Source organism: Mastomys coucha, unplaced genomic scaffold, assembly GCF_008632895.1.
Source record: "Mastomys coucha isolate ucsf_1 unplaced genomic scaffold, UCSF_Mcou_1 pScaffold21, whole genome shotgun sequence".
Lineage (NCBI taxonomy): Eukaryota > Metazoa > Chordata > Mammalia > Rodentia > Muridae > Mastomys > Mastomys coucha.
In genome coordinates, this window is record NW_022196904.1 from 37,056,023 (window position 1) to 37,071,527 (window position 15,505).

The following is a 15,505-nucleotide window of genomic DNA, read 5'->3' on the forward strand; positions in this document are numbered from 1 at the left end:
TCTCTGTGTAGCCCTGGCTGTCCTGGAACTCACTCTGTAGACCAGGCTGGCCTTGAACTCAGAAGTTTGCCTACCTCTGCCTCCCAAAGTGCTGGGATTAAAGGTATGCGCCACCACCGCCCGGCGGTGGAACACATCTTTTAATCCCAGCACTTGGGAGGCAGAGGCAGGCAGATTTCTGAGTTCTGAGTTCGAGGCCAGCCTAGTCTACAGAGTGAGTTCCAGGATAGCTAAGGCTACACAGAGAAACCCTGTCTCGAAAAAAAAATAACAAAAAAATGTATTTATTTATTTTACACATACTAGTACACAATAGCTGTCTTCAGACACACCAAAAGAGAGCATCACATCCCATTACAGGCAGTCGTGGCCACTATGTGGCTGCTGGAAACTGAATTCAGGACTGCTAGCAGAGCAATCAATACTTTAGAGTATTGATTTTTACTTTAGAGTATTTTAGAGATGGCTGAGCCATCTCTCCAGCCCCTTACTTTGGTATCTTTTGGTTCCATGGAAAAGATATCTAACATTCAAAATACTGATGACAGGAAAAAAAAATTTTTTTTTTTTTAAAATGAAGTGTCCTCCCCCCCCCATAGTGGACTCTTAAGCATGTTCTCCGAGTATGCAGGGTGCTAGCTGGATATCTTTTGGCATAATTGTTACACGTTTGGAATGGATAGCACACAGACTGGTGTTTTCAAAAAGACCAACCAGATAGGGCTCCTACAAAGCACCAATACGCGCACTCTGGAAGCTCAGGTCTGTTTTGAAGTCCTGAGCAATTTCTCACTCCAAATGCTGGAAGGAGCATATTGGCAGTTCTTCAGTTTCTTTTTCTTTCTTTTCTTTTCTTTTCTTTTCTTTTTTTTCTTTCTGAGACAGGGTTTCTCTGTGTAGCCCTGGCTGTCCTGGAACTCACTCTGTAGACCAAGCTGGCCTTAAACTCAGAAATCTGCCTGCCTTTGCCACCCAAGTGCCGAGATTAAAGGCGTGTGCCACCACACTCCCCGGTTAGTTCTCGACTTTCATGTGTGTGTGTGAATTTTAAAAATAAATGCAAGATAAAAAGCATAAAATGCAAGCAAAATATTTCAGTGAACACATTTCAACACTTCAACTTTATAACAATTATAAATAAACCTGGACAAATTAAATTTTTCTGGACAATGTCGGCATTGAATTTTTTTTAAAGATTTATTTATTATATGTAAGTACACTGTAGCTGTCTTCAGACACTTCAGAAGAGGGCATCAGATCTCATTACAGATGGTTGTGAGCCACCATGTGGTTGCAAGGATTTGAACTCATGACCTCTGGAAAAGCAGTCAGTGCTCTTAACTGCTGAGCCATCTCTCCAGTCCCCTGGATTTTTTAAAAAAAATTTGTATTGAAGGCAACTAAATGGTATTGGTAGCATTTTTATCGTACTGTAGAATCCATCCATTCACTATATGTTGCCTGTCTTCTGTGCTGTTCTTGTAAGTTTGTTATTAAAATACATTAAACTACAAAAAAAAAAGAAAAAAAAAGAGTAGGGGCTGGAGAGATGGCTCAGTGGTTAAGAGCACTGACTGCTCTTCCGAAAGTCCCGAGTTCAAATCCCAGCAACCACATGGTGGCTCACAACCATCTGTAATGAGAACTGATGCCCTCTTCTGGTATCTGAAGACAGCTACAGTGTACTTACATATAATAAATAAATAAATCTTAAAAGAAAAAAGAATAAATACCAAGACTCCCAGCCTTTTTTTTTTTAAGATTTATTTATTATGTATTTATTATAAGTACACTGTAGCTGTCCTTAGACATACCAGAAGAGGGCATCAGATCTCATTATGTGTGGTTGTGAGCCACCATGTGGTTGCTGGGATTTGAACGCATGACGTTGGGAAGAGCAGTCAGTGCTCTTACTCACTGAGCCATCTCACCAGCCCCTACTCCCAGCCTTTTTTTTAAATATATAATTTCTTTCTTTCTTTTCTGAAATGCTTTTATAGATTCCAAGCTCTAACCTTCCTGCACTCGTCCCTACCTCCCAAGTGCAGGAATTACAGGCATTGCCACTGGGCATTGAGCTTATTCATTCCTTAAATACTCTCTATATAGAGCTATACAGCTAGGTAGATACTCGTCAGTTCCTTTAAGGAATGTTGACTCTCAGTTCCAATTCGGAATCCCCAGAACAAGGGATCCGCCTGCCCCAGCGGCCTGGGGACATTACTCTGTTGGACATGGACCGTGAGGGGCCAAGCGGGCCAAGAAATGGGCAAGTACCTGTGGGAATCCCCTCTCTGAGAAAAAGTCCAGATAAGTTTAGAGTTCCAGCTTTACTGCTAGGCAGTGAGATCACCAAACTGTCTCCAGGGAGGGTGGACACTTCTGAGATTGCAGATAGGTCAATTCTGAGGGTTTGGGATTTGTGGCCCTAAGCCTCTAGTCCTGAATGAAACTCAGAAGCAGGACAAGCCTTAAGTTATTTGGTAGAGAACTGGATTTTTGTGCTCCCAGTAGTGCTTAAAGCTCAACACAAGCTACCAACTCGCAGGGAGGTGGGATTTGGGTTGCTAAGGCCAATGAAGGCCAAGGTCCAGTATTAGAGGGTGGTCTCTTTTGAGATGTGGGATCTAGATCTTGATTATGCCTTCCTAATCTTCTAGAAAGTCTCAGGAGAATGAACAGTGGAAGAAAGAGTGAGTGGGGAAACCTAATGGGCAGTGGGTTGGGAAAGAAAGAACTTAGACACGCACCATAGGGATATGCTCAGCTTTGGGCTCCGTCTTCAGGCTCACCACCATTGGGGTTGGGGTTAGGGGGCCCTGGATTCTTACATCCTTCTGAAATAGATATAGGTGGAAATGCTTAGGTCTAAGAGAGGAAGGCTCTCAGGACCTCTGAGTCTCCTGTGATAGCAAAAATCTGGTGTGTCTGAGTCCTCAAATGGGGGGCCCTGGAAGAAAGAGCAGATAACTGACCTACAAAGTTCAGGTCCTGAGCCTACTGTGACATCACAGGTGCTCAGAACCCAAACTGGTCAAGGGGAGGACCTCTTGAGCAGACTAGCTGTCCTTGCTAGTTTTGGCTACTAGCTTGTGTTTCTCTCAGGACCTTGGAGGATGAATTCTCTGGTGTGAGGCTGCAGAAGCTGGAACAACAGGTATGGCCTGGAATCCCAGGCTTCTGTTTTCTTAACCTTTCCAGAAGATTTTTCAGAGCCCCCAACCCCATGTTCATTTTCTGAACTTCTGGTTCTCTTATTAGGAAATGAGTAAATAGGAATTTAGCTTTATTTTGAGACAGGATCTTGCTGCTTGGCCCTGGCTGGTCTCAAATTTGCAGCTTGGGTGCTGGAGTGAGCCTTCCTGTTTATTTTGTTTATTTTGGGTTTTAAATAACATTCCTTTGAGGTAGGGTACACAAACCCCGTGGCATGTTTGTGGAGACAACTTGCAGGGTAAGGCTCTTTCCTGTGACAACATTAGGACTCAAACTCAGGTCATTATGCTTGATGGGACGGCACACACATTTACCCCCCTAACCATCTCTCAGGGCTAATTAGTCATTTTCTGAGATGGCCTCACTCTGTAGCCTTTATACCCACCTTTGTATTTTGGAACAGGGAACTCACTAAGTTGTGAGTCTGGAAATTGCAACCCTCATGCCTCTGCCAGGATGCCTGAGGAAATTTGTTTTTGTTTTTGTTTTTTTGTTTTTTGAGATAGGGTTTCTCTGTGTAGCCCTGGCTGTCCTGGAACTCACTCTGTAGACCAGGCTGGCCTCGAACTCAGAGATCCTCCTGCCTCTGCCTCCCAAGTGCCGGGATTAAAGGCGTGCGCCACCACTGCCCAGCCTGAGGAAAATTTTTAAGGAATAAAAGTTCTAGAGGTTTTGGAGGAGGAGGTGGAAGTAGGTCAGATCTGACAGGGACTAGATACCTAGGACCCCTTTGGAGGAAGGGTACCTGGACTCTCCCAGGCCAACCTCACCCGTCTATGTCTAGTTTGGGTCCCCACTACACACTCCTTCTTGCTTCTGCAGCGACAGCTATTTGAGAAGAAGCAGCGCAGGAAACGCCAGGAGCCCCTCATGGTTCAGGCCAATCCTGATGCTTCCCTGAGGCACCGGCGACCAAGGCGTGGGGAGGAGCGCTTCCAGAGTGACAGCAGCTGGGGCCTTGGTCTGGAGGACATGGGGTTTAGGGGAGCTTGAGGGCAAGGCCTAGTGAACACTAGAGGGGTGGAACTTAGTGAGCCCTAGGGAGGGAACTTGGTGGAAGGTGCTGGCTGTGGGAGAGACTGGCCTATCAGATGTCAGTTAGTGTCCCCAGTGGCATCAGTGATGGAGAACCTCTAAGAGAGTTTCCTTGAAGGATAGGGATGGGGCTGAGGGTCAGGCCCATAAGGTATCAGGGCAGAGCCTATGGATTCATAGGGGTGGAGCTTAGGATCAGGAATTGGTAAGGGCTGGAGTTTATTAGGTGTTCGTTCGGGCAGGGCCCTAACGCATCATGGGGGTTGGAGGAGCATAAGTTAGAGCATAGGGGCGTGGCTTACTTGAGTGTGGGGCTTTATGAGGGAACAGAGGTGGGGTCTTGTGGCTCCTGCTGCAGAAGATTGATTGGGTTATGGGTTTCTTAGGAGTCACTGGGATTATCTGGTCCTGTGGTAATACTCAGGCAGAGCACAGAGGAACTAGAGGGCCAAACCTAAGAGATTCCAGTGACTAGGTTTGTCAGAACTTACTAGAGTCTGAGGGAACTGGGACTACCCAGAGGTGAAAGTCCTTCCAGTAAAGCAGGGATTTCATATTGTTTTCTTTCTGTAATAATAAGGATCAAACCTCTGCTGACACCCAGGCAGTACGAGTAGCTTATCACTGAGTTTTTAGCTTGGGTGAGGAGTGGGGTGTGATGCATGTCGTGCTAGCACAGGTTATCCTGGAACTTGTTAAGCAGGATTTGGGGCAATCTCTCTGCCTTACTCTATAGATTCTTTTCAAATGGGCCTCTCTGTACTTGCTCCCAGGTGTTGGGAGCCCTTTCCTCCAGGAGAACGTACCACAGGCACATCTGCCCTCAGGGGCGCACAGTGCCCTTGTCACCATGAGCTATGTCGGAGATGGGAGTGGTGAGCGGGCCCCTCTACTGTCACCCCGAGGAGCAGGTAACCTTGGGCCATTGGTATTTAGAATATGTCCCCTTAGAGGTTCAGGATTGCACACTCCCCTCCCCCTGACACCGGAGTCAGATCCTGAGCCCCTTGCACCAGAGGATCCTAAGTGTAAAACTTTTCTTTGTCCAGTATACACTCGGGGCAACGGCCCCACGGTCCGCCATATATGCTGGCTCCCAGACAGCTCGGATTCAGATGTAGAGGAAGTGACCATGGAAGACATTCCCGTCATCTCCCGACCTCCCAAGACGCATCTGGCAAACCGACGCAGGGGCTGGTTAGCCTCCCCAGGACCTGGTAATTTGGGAAAATGGAATAAAATTTGGCCCCTGGTTCACATGGCAGGTTGTCATCCTTGACTTGGCAACAGGTTTATATGGGACATCATGACACCTGGGTCTCATATTTCATCTGTCAGGGTGTCTAGTCTATTATAGTGGATTCAGATGTAAAAACATCAGCGCATCAAATGTATTTCTTTTAATTAATTTAGGGAAGGAAAGGGTCTTCTCTCTATGTAGCCCTGGCACATCTTGAATTCACAGAGACCACTGGCCTCTGCTTCCTTGCATGCTGGGATTAACCACCATTGCACCACATTCAGATTATTATAATTCTTTTTAGCTATTATGTGTGTGTGTTTATGAATGCAGTTCCCACAGAGGCCAAAAGAAGAATTGAGACCCACTGGAGCTGGAGTTAAAGGCTTTTGTGAGCCATCAGATTTGAGCGCATGGAACCAAGTTCAGGTTCTCTATAAGAGTAATATGTGCCCTTGACCATTAATCTCTTTCTCTAGCCCCTCTACACATTTGTTTTTCAAAAGCTTGCTTTTTTTTTTTTTTCCTTTTGGAGGGGGCAGGAGGTGTGACACCCTTAGTCCCTTTAATCCCAGCACTGGGGAGGCAAAGGCAGGTGATCGCCCAGTTCAAGGCAAGCCTCGTCTACAAATCTAGTTTCAGCCAGCCAGGGCTACACAGTGAGACTCTGACTCTGGTCTCGCCCTATGGGCTCTCAGGGAGATCAGGAGGTAGGTCTTCATCCTTGTGGATTCCATGTATGTGTGAAGGGCAGAGACTGTGGTCACGGAGAGACTGGTAAGACAGCTGAGAACTAAGAGTTCCTGTCTTATCTAGCTGACAATGATCCTCTCCTAACCAGGACCCAAATGTCCTGACCTGTAGCTGCTTCTACCCCTTAGGGATCAGTGAAGAGGAAGAGGTTGAATCCTCGGATGCCGGAGTTGAAGACAAGACACCCAGCCCAGACCCAGAACCAGACCCAAAACCAGACCCAGAACCAGACCCAGACCCTACCATGAACTCTGATCAAGTTCATGAAGACTTGGCATCCTGCAAGATGGAAGAAAACACAGCCCCAAATACAGAAACAGCCTCTGGCATTGGGGTAGGGTGGTACTAAGAACCTGCAGCCCTGTCTGCAGGGCATTTTGAGTGAGGTAGCCACAAGCAAGGCTAGAGCCTGCAGCACTGGCTAGTATTCCTAGCAGTCAGGAGGCTGACAGAGGGACTGGAGTTCAAGGCCAATCTGGGCTACATAAGGAGACACTCTCTCCTAATATATATATATATATACCCACCCCTTGGTCTCAGATACTGACTCATAGAGACTACAGGGCATGATTTGGAAGGCTTATTTTGTAGTCAATATGACTGACGTCACGGTTGCTAGGCAAGTGTTCTTACCACTGAGCAACACCTAAGCCCCGTTATAGGCTCCTAGGCCAGAGTTGCTTCTGCTTAGCAATGCCCCAACAATCTCATCTCATGTTTTGCCAAGCATATGTTTGTATGTTCTAGATGGATGGTCTTACACAGATTATCCTATGGATCTGTGGAGCCGATAGTTGATGAGGTTGCAAGCTTGACCAGTCAACAGATGTGCCAACTAGGTTGTGTGGGTTAGCTGACGGGCTCAACTAACAAGAAGCCTTGGGTCTTCAAAGGTCATCCCTGAGCTGGAATAGCCAATCAGCCCGCAAGGCCAAGCCTGATTCTCAGCTTTTGATTTCCACTTGAATTAGGATGAAGACCCGGAGAAGAAAGAGGTCACAGAGTCTACAGAGACAAACAATGCCCCAGTGGCATCCAACGTTTTGCAAGGCGATGGTGACACCAGCAACCACAATGCCTGGAACATGACCTGCCCCCTGCCTCGCACTCCAGGCCCTCGGCTCGGGGAGGACATGGAGGCATATGTGTTGCTCCCTGCACCCCGAGACCACATGGTGCAGTGCCGCATCGTCAGAAACAAGCATGGCATGGACAAGGGGATGTTCCCTTCATACTACCTCTACCTGGAGGCAGAGGATGGTGTAGCAGTACGCTCCAGCCCTTTGGGGGTGGGTAGGCCTCACACTGGAGGGGACAGATAAGAGAAACAAACCCCAAATTGTAGGAACATATCTCTTTTTAGGACAAGGTTAAAGGTTTCTGGAGCCAAATGTGGTGCTATCCAAAGACAATCCTAATACTTAAGAAATATTGGCAGAGGAGGATCAGGAGAGGTCAGCCTTGGCTCTAAAGGAGTTCAAGGCCAGCCTCCTGAACTAACATGACATCCTGTTTCAAAAAAATACAAGGGCAGCCAGAGGGAGGTGGTGCACGCCTTTGATCCCACCACACTAGTTACACAAAGGAAGGCAGATCTTTGAGTTGGAAGTCAGCCTTCTCTAAATATGGAGTTCCAGGTCAGCCAGGGCACCACCATGAGACCTTTGAAACAATTTTTCTGGACTGTGGCACAGTTAGGACTAGTCAGCTCCAAGCCCTGCCCACTTTGGAACTTCAAACTTTTAAAACGTTGTGGCTTAGGTCCTCCCCACTCTATAGCCTACCTTTATCCATTCCAGAGTTAGACTATATCTGTCACACCTCCCTCCCCCTTGGGGTATATAGGTCCCTTTGGCCTTCCATGAGTCTCCATGGCAGTCAAGCCCCATCCAATCCAGGTATAATCCAGGCTCCTCCAAGGGTTCCATTCTATAGCTAAGCCATGCCCCTCTCTGTGTGACCAGTCTCCTTCCCAGTGTGGGCTCCATCTCCTTCAGAAAAAGCCTTTCCTGTATGTTTAGAACTGTGTTCAGGACCCTGGTTCTAGACAGGTGTCGGAAATCAATCCTGAAGCCTGTTCCTTTGATCTGCAGCACTTCCTTCTGGCTGGGCGGAAAAGGAAAAGAAGCAAAACTTCAAATTACCTCATCTCCCTGGATCCCAAAGACATGTCTCGCAACGGGAACAACTTTGTGGGCAAAGTTAGGTAGGTAAAGCCTTCTTGGTCTGTGGTGCTCCGAGTAGGAGGTGAGGCAACAGGTGGGAAGCCAGGAGAAAGACAAGCAAAGAGACTACATTTCCCAACAGGCCTCAAACCACAACACAGCACCTGTACTAAAACCTGATGGGTTTTGTAGCTCTGCAGGCTGTATTTCCACAGTTGGGAAGGATAGCGATGAAAGAGTTGGATGCCATGAATACAGACTAACATTTAAGATGTATAGATCTTTTTTTCGATAGGCAGGGCCTGGAACCCCTCAGTCCCTGTGGGGAAAGAGGGCCAGAGTGTGTGGTGAGTTTTTACCTTCTAGGTGGAAGAGGGTTCTTAAGAGTCAATGTGGGCTAGGATAACTCACCCAAGAAACAGGGAGCTGGGACTGTCCTTTTTTTTTTTTTTTTTTTTTTTGAGGATGGGTTTGGGAAAGCGCTTAAATCACCGGGTTTTGGTGGTGGTGGGGGCGCTAGAGAGATAGCTCAGTGGTTAAGAGCACTGGCTGTTCTTCCAGAGGTCCTGAGTTCAATTCCCAGCAGCCACATGGTGGCTCACAACCACAGCAATGGAATTTGATGCCCTCTTCTGGTGTGTTTGAGGACAGTGATGGTATACTCACATACATAAAATAAAATCTTTATTAAAAAAAATAATCATTATTACTCTATCCACCACCCTCCTGTTGTAGATCCAATATCCTGGGCACGAAATTCACCATCTTCGATAATGGGGTAAACCCTGAGCGGAACTACTGGGTTCCAGACAGTGCCCGGATCAGAGAGGAGCTGGGGGTTGTATGCTATGTAAGCATTCTGGCGGGCAGAAAAGGGGGTGCCAATAGGTAGGAAAGCATATGAACCAGGCCAACTGCAGCATAATCTCATCTTCCCAGGAGACCAATGTCTTGGGATTCAGGGGGCCTCGGAAAATGACTGTGATCCTTCCAGGAATGGACAGCCGGAAGCAGAGGATGAAAATCCAGCCACAAAATGTGAGGAGTTTTTTTTTTTTAAATGTGAGTTTTTAAAAGTTGGAAATCTCAATGCTAAGAGAGAATTCCATCACAGATCTTGAGGTGGGGCAACGGTTTGCAGGTCATGTGTGAATCTTGAATGGCTTTGCCAGAGATCCATCTCAGAAACTTCCTGAGATTCAAAAATTCTGGGTCTAGGGCTGAAGTGACTAACAAAATCACTGGCTTAGTGATTAACAAAGCATGTGTTATTCCCTAGCTGGAGAGGAAAGGCCGACCTCTTAAGTTTGAGGCTAGCCCGGTCTAAATATCAAGTTTCAGGCCAGCCAGGGTTATAAAGTGAGACTTTGTCTTTAAAAAGAAAAAAAAAAAAAAAACCCAGGATTTGGGAGGCTGGTGAGGAAGGCCGATCTCTGTGAGTTCGAAGTTAGCCTGGTCTATAGAGTGAGTTCCAAGACACAGGTCTGCACAGAAAAAAAATCCTGTCGCAAGAAACAAAAAGTAAACATGGCAATCTAGAGACACTGATTCTCAAACAAACAAACAAACAAAAAAAAGCCAAAACAAATAATAAATATATGCATCTGGACTAAAAGTCGGGCTTCTGGTGGGCTAACAAACGATGCCCCCTACTGTATCTTCAAGGATCAGGATTCGATATTGAGTCGTGTACAGAAGGGCGCTGGACACGGGCTGCTCCTACTGCAGAACAAGGCCCCATCGTGGAGCGATGAAAGCGGCGCATACGTACTCAATTTTCACGGTCGCGTCACTCGAGCTTCGGTCAAGAACTTCCAGATAGTGCACCCGGATGAACGTGAGCTGCTAGCAAATCCGAAGAAAGATTGGGGATGGGGGCGGAAGCGGGCACTCAAGTATAACTATGCAGGGTGGGTGCCTCGCCGTCGCAAGGCCTCTTGGGAGATGTAGTTTATTGGGCTCCTTGCGTCTCCTAGCTTGGTAAGGGTACAGCGGTTTGGCAACAAAAAGGAATTTGACTAGTTCCTGGTTTGCTCCTCAGCGGACCACCTGGTGCTCCAGTTTGGCCGTGTGGCCCCAAACATATTCACGATGGATTTCCGATATCCTCTTTGCCCGCTCCAAGCCTTCGCCATCTGCTTATCCAGTTTCGATGGGAAACTGGCCTGTGAGTAACTGAATAAAATACCATCCCTCACCAACTCTGTTCTGTGCATTTGGAGAAAGCTTCACGCCATGCCTCCTCCTTTCTTTTTTAGTTTTTTGACACTCAGTCTGGTCTCCAACAACTATGTATAGCTGAGGCTTGCCTTGAACATCCGATCCTCCTGCTTCCACCTCTGAAGTACTGGGATGACAAAGCAGGCACCTTTGTGCCTGGCCTTGTCTTTTAACAATAAACCTTTTGACTAATTTTTTTAGTTAGTGTACAAAATAATGGGCTCCGTTATAACATTTTCATATGTGTCGTCGTTGTACCTTGCTTGTATTTTAACACCCTTCCTTGTTCCCTTCTATTTTTTTGAGACAGCCTCAAATGTTATGCTTGTCTTGGAACTCAAGCTAATCTCCTGCCTCAGCTTCCCAGTGCTGAGACTGCTTGTGGCACCTTACATCCCTTACAAAGGACTCTGTTTTAAGAGGGTCTCACTATGTAGATCAGGTTGGTCTTCATCAGTTTGGACACAACTCATTTCTAGCCTCCCTTGAAGGTACCAATAACACACTTAGAGCTTATTGCTACAAATCAAAAGGCTTTATTTCTTATTAAAATAAATAAATAAATAACAGGAAACCACTCAGGCTTAACCTCGCCTCCCAGCCAAGTACAGGCTGGGAGGAGGGATTTCACAGGGAAGGGGAGGGGGTGTGGTCACATCTTCGCTCAAGGGCATAGCCTCAGAGGAAGAGCAAAGCTCCGGCAGTGGAAGAGATGTAGAGGCCAGAGGAAGGAGTGGGTTTCTAAGGCGTGCCCATGCTGTGGACCTGAAAGCAGGGGTAAGGTAGGGACCCAGCTTCTCCTCTGCCTGAGCAATGCGTCGAGCAAAGCGGCTTCGATCTCGTGCAAACTGCTCCCAGGGACCTCGACGGGCAGCCTGGGCTGGTCCTGCCCAGACAGTAAGGAAATGGACTGTGACTTTCTCAGAGAAGTGCACCTGGAGACAGATGGAGGCAAGAAATAAAAATCTATCCTGCAAAAATGCTTGGTATTTGAACAGTCACCTACTTGGCTCCCTGACTCACTCAAGACACAGATATCCATGGCCACATGAGCCACAACTACTAATTCTCCCTGACTCTTACAGGCGATTGCAAGAGAGTGAACACAGCCTTCCCAGCAGAGTTCCTATGCAAGAAGTAGCAACACATGGGTTCCCTGGAGTCTCCACCTCCAGCACACTTCCTTAGGGATTTTCAGGTCCCAGATCCCTCCACCTCCTAACTCAGAATCTGGGCCCTTTGAATAAATTATAAAAGGAAAAAGGGCAGTGTGGAATCCTATTGTAATCCCAGCACTATAAATTCCTGAGCCACAAAGTAAGCCAGCTTAGAATCTTAAGTCTCCTAACACTCACCTTTCTAGGCTTTTGGGGAACCTCAGGTTCCTGATCCCTTGGGAGGGTTTTGGGGGCTTTGAACAATCTGAGCCTCCTCTGCAGTCGAAGGGGCAGCTTGGGAGCGGCCCAAATTGATGCTGGCTTCTCTCCAGGTAAATAGAAGGCCACCTGGAAGAAAGAGGGCTCTCCTTCCCCAGGTCCCTTGGTCTTCTCTTCTGGGAGACAATGCTGGGGCTGAAGGCAGGGGCTCTGGCTTGAGTCAGCTGTTTGTGAGTCACCTGGGGTCACATTCTCACTGTCTTCTTCCTCTTCTGTGTCATCTTCTGTGTCCTCTCCTGGCCGATACACCCAGGCCTTCAGGAAGGCACTTGTATTGGGGGTAGCACAGGTCTGAGCTGTGTCTTCCTCAGTTGAATCCAAATCACTGTTGTCGTCCTCAGAGTCCTCTCCTGGCCGATACACCCAGGCCTTCAGGAAGGCACTTGTATGGGGGGTAGCACAGGTCTGAGCTGTGTCTTCCTCAGCTGAATCCAAATCACTGTTGTCGTCCTCAGAGTCCTCTCCTGGCCGATACACCCAGGCCTTCAGGAAGGCACTCCCAGCACATACAGAAGTCTCAGGTCCTTCGTCGTCGTCGTCAGCCTCTGCATTCTGACAAGAGTGACCCTGCCCTGGCCCTTGTGGCTCTAGCTTGGCTTCTCCCTCCTGGTCAGGCCTCTCTCTGGAGTGGGAGCCTGAAGGAGGAGAGTTGGAGGGGTCAGCCTGATTTTCCGTTCCTTTCTCCTCCGTGGCTCGATGTTCTGCCTCCCCCGAGCAAGGCACAGAAGCGCTTGGTTTGTATCCTGGAGCTATGGAAGCAGCAGAGGCTTGGTAAACCTTCACAATTTCTCCATCCTCGTCATCCTCAGCTGGACCACCCTCCCAGTGTGATGTGGGATAAGCAGGCTCAGTCACTCCCTCTTCTCTAGCCACCACCTCCCCAAGCCTCTTATCAGCCCCTTGCAGGCGAGGATGCTGGAGTGTGGGCATGCCAGCTGTGTGTTCCATTTCCTGCTTTCTAAGGTCATCTTGTCCTGGCTGTGCATTATACTCATCAACATTTGAAAGTCCCCAAGTTTCAGGAAGGGCTGCTTCTTGCTGTTCAGGAGTTCCACTTTCTTCAGCCTCCCCGTGAGGGAGGTGGTTCCCAGAGACAGGGGGAGGTGCCAGCAGAGTGGCAGCCTCTATTGGATCTGCTCCTGTTACTGTTTGTGCCAGCCAGGTCTTTGAGACTTCGGAGCCCCTCAGGCGGCTCCAGGCCCGACCGAGGAAGCCCATCAGTGGGGATAGGAGGTAGAATGAGTGGGCGTCCCTCCAGTGCAGAATATGCTGGGGTCTTGGGTTTGGGGCCATGTGTCTAGGTTAGAAAGGGGGAATTTTGTTTAGAAGTCGTTCTGGGAAACAATATCGGGTCATAGCACTGAGTCATGGTAACAAAGAGTCACACCAGCAACACGTGAATCCCTGCCTCAAATTCCTAATAACATTGCTCACACCCAACTCTGCCACTTGGTCCTTCTCTCTCACTCTCAACACCCAAGTTCTACATCCTTAGAACCAAGACCCCACACTCTTAAAACCCTTTACGGAGCACCAGTCACAGTTCCTGGCCAGTCCTTCTCAGACCTGTAAGGGTCTGACTTTTTAATAATGACCTTTCTTTCCTCAAACTTGTGTTCTTGTCCCTAAAACCTCCTCCTGCCTACCTCGCAGACCCAGGCTGCTACTCCTGGGGTCCTGGGCTCTATACAGATACTGCCGTTGTAGCATCCAGGCCCCCTTCCCTTTAAACGTATAGTGTAGACCTGGGCTCTCCTCTCAGACCAAGTAAAAGACCCTGGGCTTCAGTGCCCTTTCCCCAAACCTGGGATCCTTCCCAGCCTGCCCCCTCAGCTCCCACAACTCTCTCTAGCCTCCTCGCCAGCCCTTCAAAGGCTGCCCCACCCCCCACTCACCGGCGGGCTGCACGTCACCCCGGGGGCTGAAGCTCGGGTTCGCGTTGCCAAAAGCGGTCGTAGGTCCGGACTTCTAGCAAAGTCAGCGGGTTCATGTCGCCCTCAGGCGTGGGGCTCGGGGACGCGATGTCTCACAGGCTGTAGCAAAGGTTGTCCCGGCAAAGGGATGCGGGGTCGCGCGGGGTCTCGCATGTAATCTTCCACAAGCTGCGCACTGAGTCAATCTGCGCCAACAACGTCACCGCGGCTTTTATACTCCGACGCAGTGCCATGCTGACATCACTAGAGAGGCGGGGTTTCGGAAGTCCCTGGCTAAAGGTGGAAAGAGGAAAACAATCCTGAAACTTCTCGCGGAGATTCTGGGCCTCGTGAGGTCACGGCGGCTTCCCAGGCGTGTCGTTGGGTCAAATTAAGAGAGCCGTCAATCTCGCATAACTTCTGAGCAAGCGCGCGCGAACCTTATCAGGCAGTCGCATGCCGTCCCCTTTTCCATTTCTCTCTTATTTTCTTAATTTATCTGAGAGGCAGGGACTGGTCTCCATCTCAGTAATCCTCCTGCTACTGTCTCCAGAGTGCTAGCATTCAGGGCGTACACCACTACTTCCGACTTTTTTTCTCCAAGCAGGAATGATTTTTTTTTAGGGGGTGGGATCCGAAACAGGATTTTTCTAAGTATCCCTGGCTGTCTTGAACTCACTCTGTATAGACCAGACTGGCTTCAAACTCATATGATCCGCCTGAGTCTGCCTTCCAAGTGATGGGATTAAAGGTGTGCACCACCATGCCCCTGCTAGCAGTGGATTTTTATTAAAGACAAAACACCCAATGTTTTTAAATTTTATTTATGTATTTTTTTTTAAGTGTAGGAGTGCTCTGTCTGCATTTATACCTACATGCTAGAACAGGGCATCAGATCCCATTTTAGATGGTTGTGAGCCACCTTGTGGTTACTGAGAATTGAACTCAGGACCTCTGGAAGAGCTGCCAGTGTTCTTAACCATTGAGCCATCTCTCCAGCCCTTGTTTTGTTTTTCCAAGACTAGTTCTGGCTGCCCTGGAACTCACTTTGTAGACTAGGCTGGCCTTGAGCTCACAGAGATCTGATTGCCTCTGCCTCCTGATTCTGGGATTAAAGGCATTCACCACAGGCTGGAGAGATTAAGAACACTGCGGGGGGGTGGTGGTGGTGGTGGTGGTAAGGCAGTGCCAGGAAGACAAAAACCAAGATTTTAGCTGGGTAGTGGTGGAGGCAGAGGCAGGTGGATTTCTGAGTTTGAGGCCAGTCTGGTCTACAGAGTGAGTTCCAGGACAGCCCAGACTACACAGAGAAACCCTGTCAAGATCCACCCCCCCCCCCCCCCGCAAAAAAAACCAAGATTCTTCTTAGGTATTTTATGTGAGTGTTTTTTCTCTTCTCTGTCTCTCTCTCTGTATATGTGTGTGCATGCGTGTAAGTGTGTTGTGTCTGTATGCTGTACACAGAGGCCTGAAGATGACATCTGATCTTGTGGAACTGGAGTTTAAGATGGTTGTGAAGCTCCACCT

The 15,505-nt window shown here is 48.3% G+C and overlaps 2 protein-coding genes across 8 annotated transcripts in view; one reads left to right on the top strand and one right to left on the bottom strand.

The window, feature by feature from the left end:
- Tulp2 (TUB like protein 2) overlaps nt 1-11,785 on the top strand; it is a 37,207-nt gene extending 25,422 nt beyond the window's left edge. Inside the window, exons 1-14 of one of the 7 annotated variants that reach the window (XM_031386612.1) lie at nt 2,167-2,269; nt 2,661-2,693; nt 3,106-3,157; nt 4,039-4,177; nt 5,025-5,162; nt 5,301-5,468; nt 6,373-6,578; nt 7,216-7,533; nt 8,338-8,450; nt 9,145-9,259; nt 9,349-9,447; nt 10,075-10,246; nt 10,451-10,576; nt 11,715-11,785. In XM_031386612.1, coding sequence (XP_031242472.1) covers nt 2,235-2,269; nt 2,661-2,693; nt 3,106-3,157; nt 4,039-4,177; nt 5,025-5,162; nt 5,301-5,468; nt 6,373-6,578; nt 7,216-7,533; nt 8,338-8,450; nt 9,145-9,259; nt 9,349-9,447; nt 10,075-10,246; nt 10,451-10,576; nt 11,715-11,770 — 1,770 coding nt within the window. In that variant the 5' untranslated portion in view covers nt 2,167-2,234 and the 3' untranslated portion in view covers nt 11,771-11,785. Of the gene's footprint in view, nt 1-2,166; nt 2,270-2,660; nt 2,694-3,105; nt 3,158-4,038; nt 4,178-4,599; nt 4,727-5,024; nt 5,163-5,300; nt 5,469-6,372; nt 6,579-7,215; nt 7,534-8,337; nt 8,451-9,144; nt 9,260-9,348; nt 9,448-10,074; nt 10,247-10,450; nt 10,611-10,667; nt 10,832-11,714 lie in introns of those variants that run through there. The other 6 variants (XM_031386613.1, XM_031386615.1, XM_031386616.1 and 3 more) reach the window with 6 other exon arrangements.
- Ppp1r15a (protein phosphatase 1 regulatory subunit 15A) lies at nt 11,146-14,358 on the bottom strand. The gene is made up of 3 exons (XM_031386620.1): nt 13,961-14,358; nt 11,985-13,362; nt 11,146-11,564 (listed from the first exon to the last, which is right to left on the bottom strand). The coding sequence occupies exons 2-3, from the start codon at nt 13,356-13,358 to the stop codon at nt 11,214-11,216; spliced, it is 1,725 nt and encodes a 574-aa protein (XP_031242480.1). The 5' UTR covers nt 13,359-13,362; nt 13,961-14,358; the 3' UTR covers nt 11,146-11,213.
- Nucleotides 14,359-15,505: the final 1,147 nt, after the last annotated feature.